We start from the raw sequence: 794 nt of genomic DNA, 5'->3' as shown, positions 1-794 counted from the left end.
CGCCAGCTCGCGCACGTCTTTGGGTGCGCGTCCCGGCAAAGCCTCCGCGTCCATGTCTGACTCGTCGTCCGTCTCTCCGCGTCGCCCTCTCGCGTTCGATCGATCGTCCCTATCGCGCGCGCGTCACGCTCCGTCAGTCCACGCTCGATAATTTTCTTCTCCACCGTCCAAGGCCCACCGCGGTCTCCCTGAGAACCTCCAAAACGTCGGCGTCGGGGCGAATTCCACCAGACGTCGGGAATTTCCCAGCGCGCTCGATCTCCCGCGACGCGATCCTCCCTCGACCGCGCCCTCGCGTCCGACCACCGACCCTCGGACCGGTCCCCGCGGCATCAACGCCCCCCCGCGCGCCTCCACGCCCGCACCACCGTCGTCCGGCGTCGAAACGACGTCGAATTCTCCCCAGACGTCTCGTCACCGCCGATTCGTCGGCGCCGAGCCAATCGCCCGCGCGCGCGTCGCTCGCGCGTCGCACCGCGTCCGCCCGCGCGCGTCGATCGTCTCTTCGTCCGCGCCCGACGCGTCGGTGACGCACCTCGATCGCTCGCGCGCGGCGACGCGCCTCGGTGTGCGGCGGAATGCGCATCGACCCGAGAAGCGCCGAGGGTGGACCCGGACGCGGCGCGGCGCGGCGACGGGCGACGGGCGACGGCGCGACCGATGGACCGGGGACGTGGTGTTGAATCACTCGACGTGGGCGAACGGTGGACACTCGACGTTAAGCGACGAGGCCGGTGGGCGAGCGCGAGGCGTCGAGACGGGTGACGGTGCGCTTGAAGGTGCTCTTGAAGCCG

The 794-nt window shown here is 70.8% G+C and overlaps 1 protein-coding gene across 1 annotated transcript; it reads right to left on the bottom strand.

Moving 5' to 3' along the window:
- Positions 1-586, bottom strand: OT_ostta08g01060 (unnamed product; the record flags this gene model as incomplete). Its single annotated transcript, XM_022983515.1, has 2 exons — positions 1-109; positions 534-586. Coding segments are annotated over 2 exons (162 nt in total), but the record flags the coding sequence as incomplete, so codon positions are not given.
- Positions 587-794: the final 208 nt, after the last annotated feature.

This window comes from Ostreococcus tauri (assembly GCF_000214015.3).
Source record: "Ostreococcus tauri WGS project CAID00000000 data, contig chromosome 08, whole genome shotgun sequence".
In the NCBI taxonomy this organism is placed as follows: Eukaryota; Viridiplantae; Chlorophyta; class Mamiellophyceae; order Mamiellales; family Bathycoccaceae; genus Ostreococcus; species Ostreococcus tauri.
Note: the sequence above shows the minus strand (reverse complement) of the source record. Positions and strands in the feature narration are given on the sequence as shown.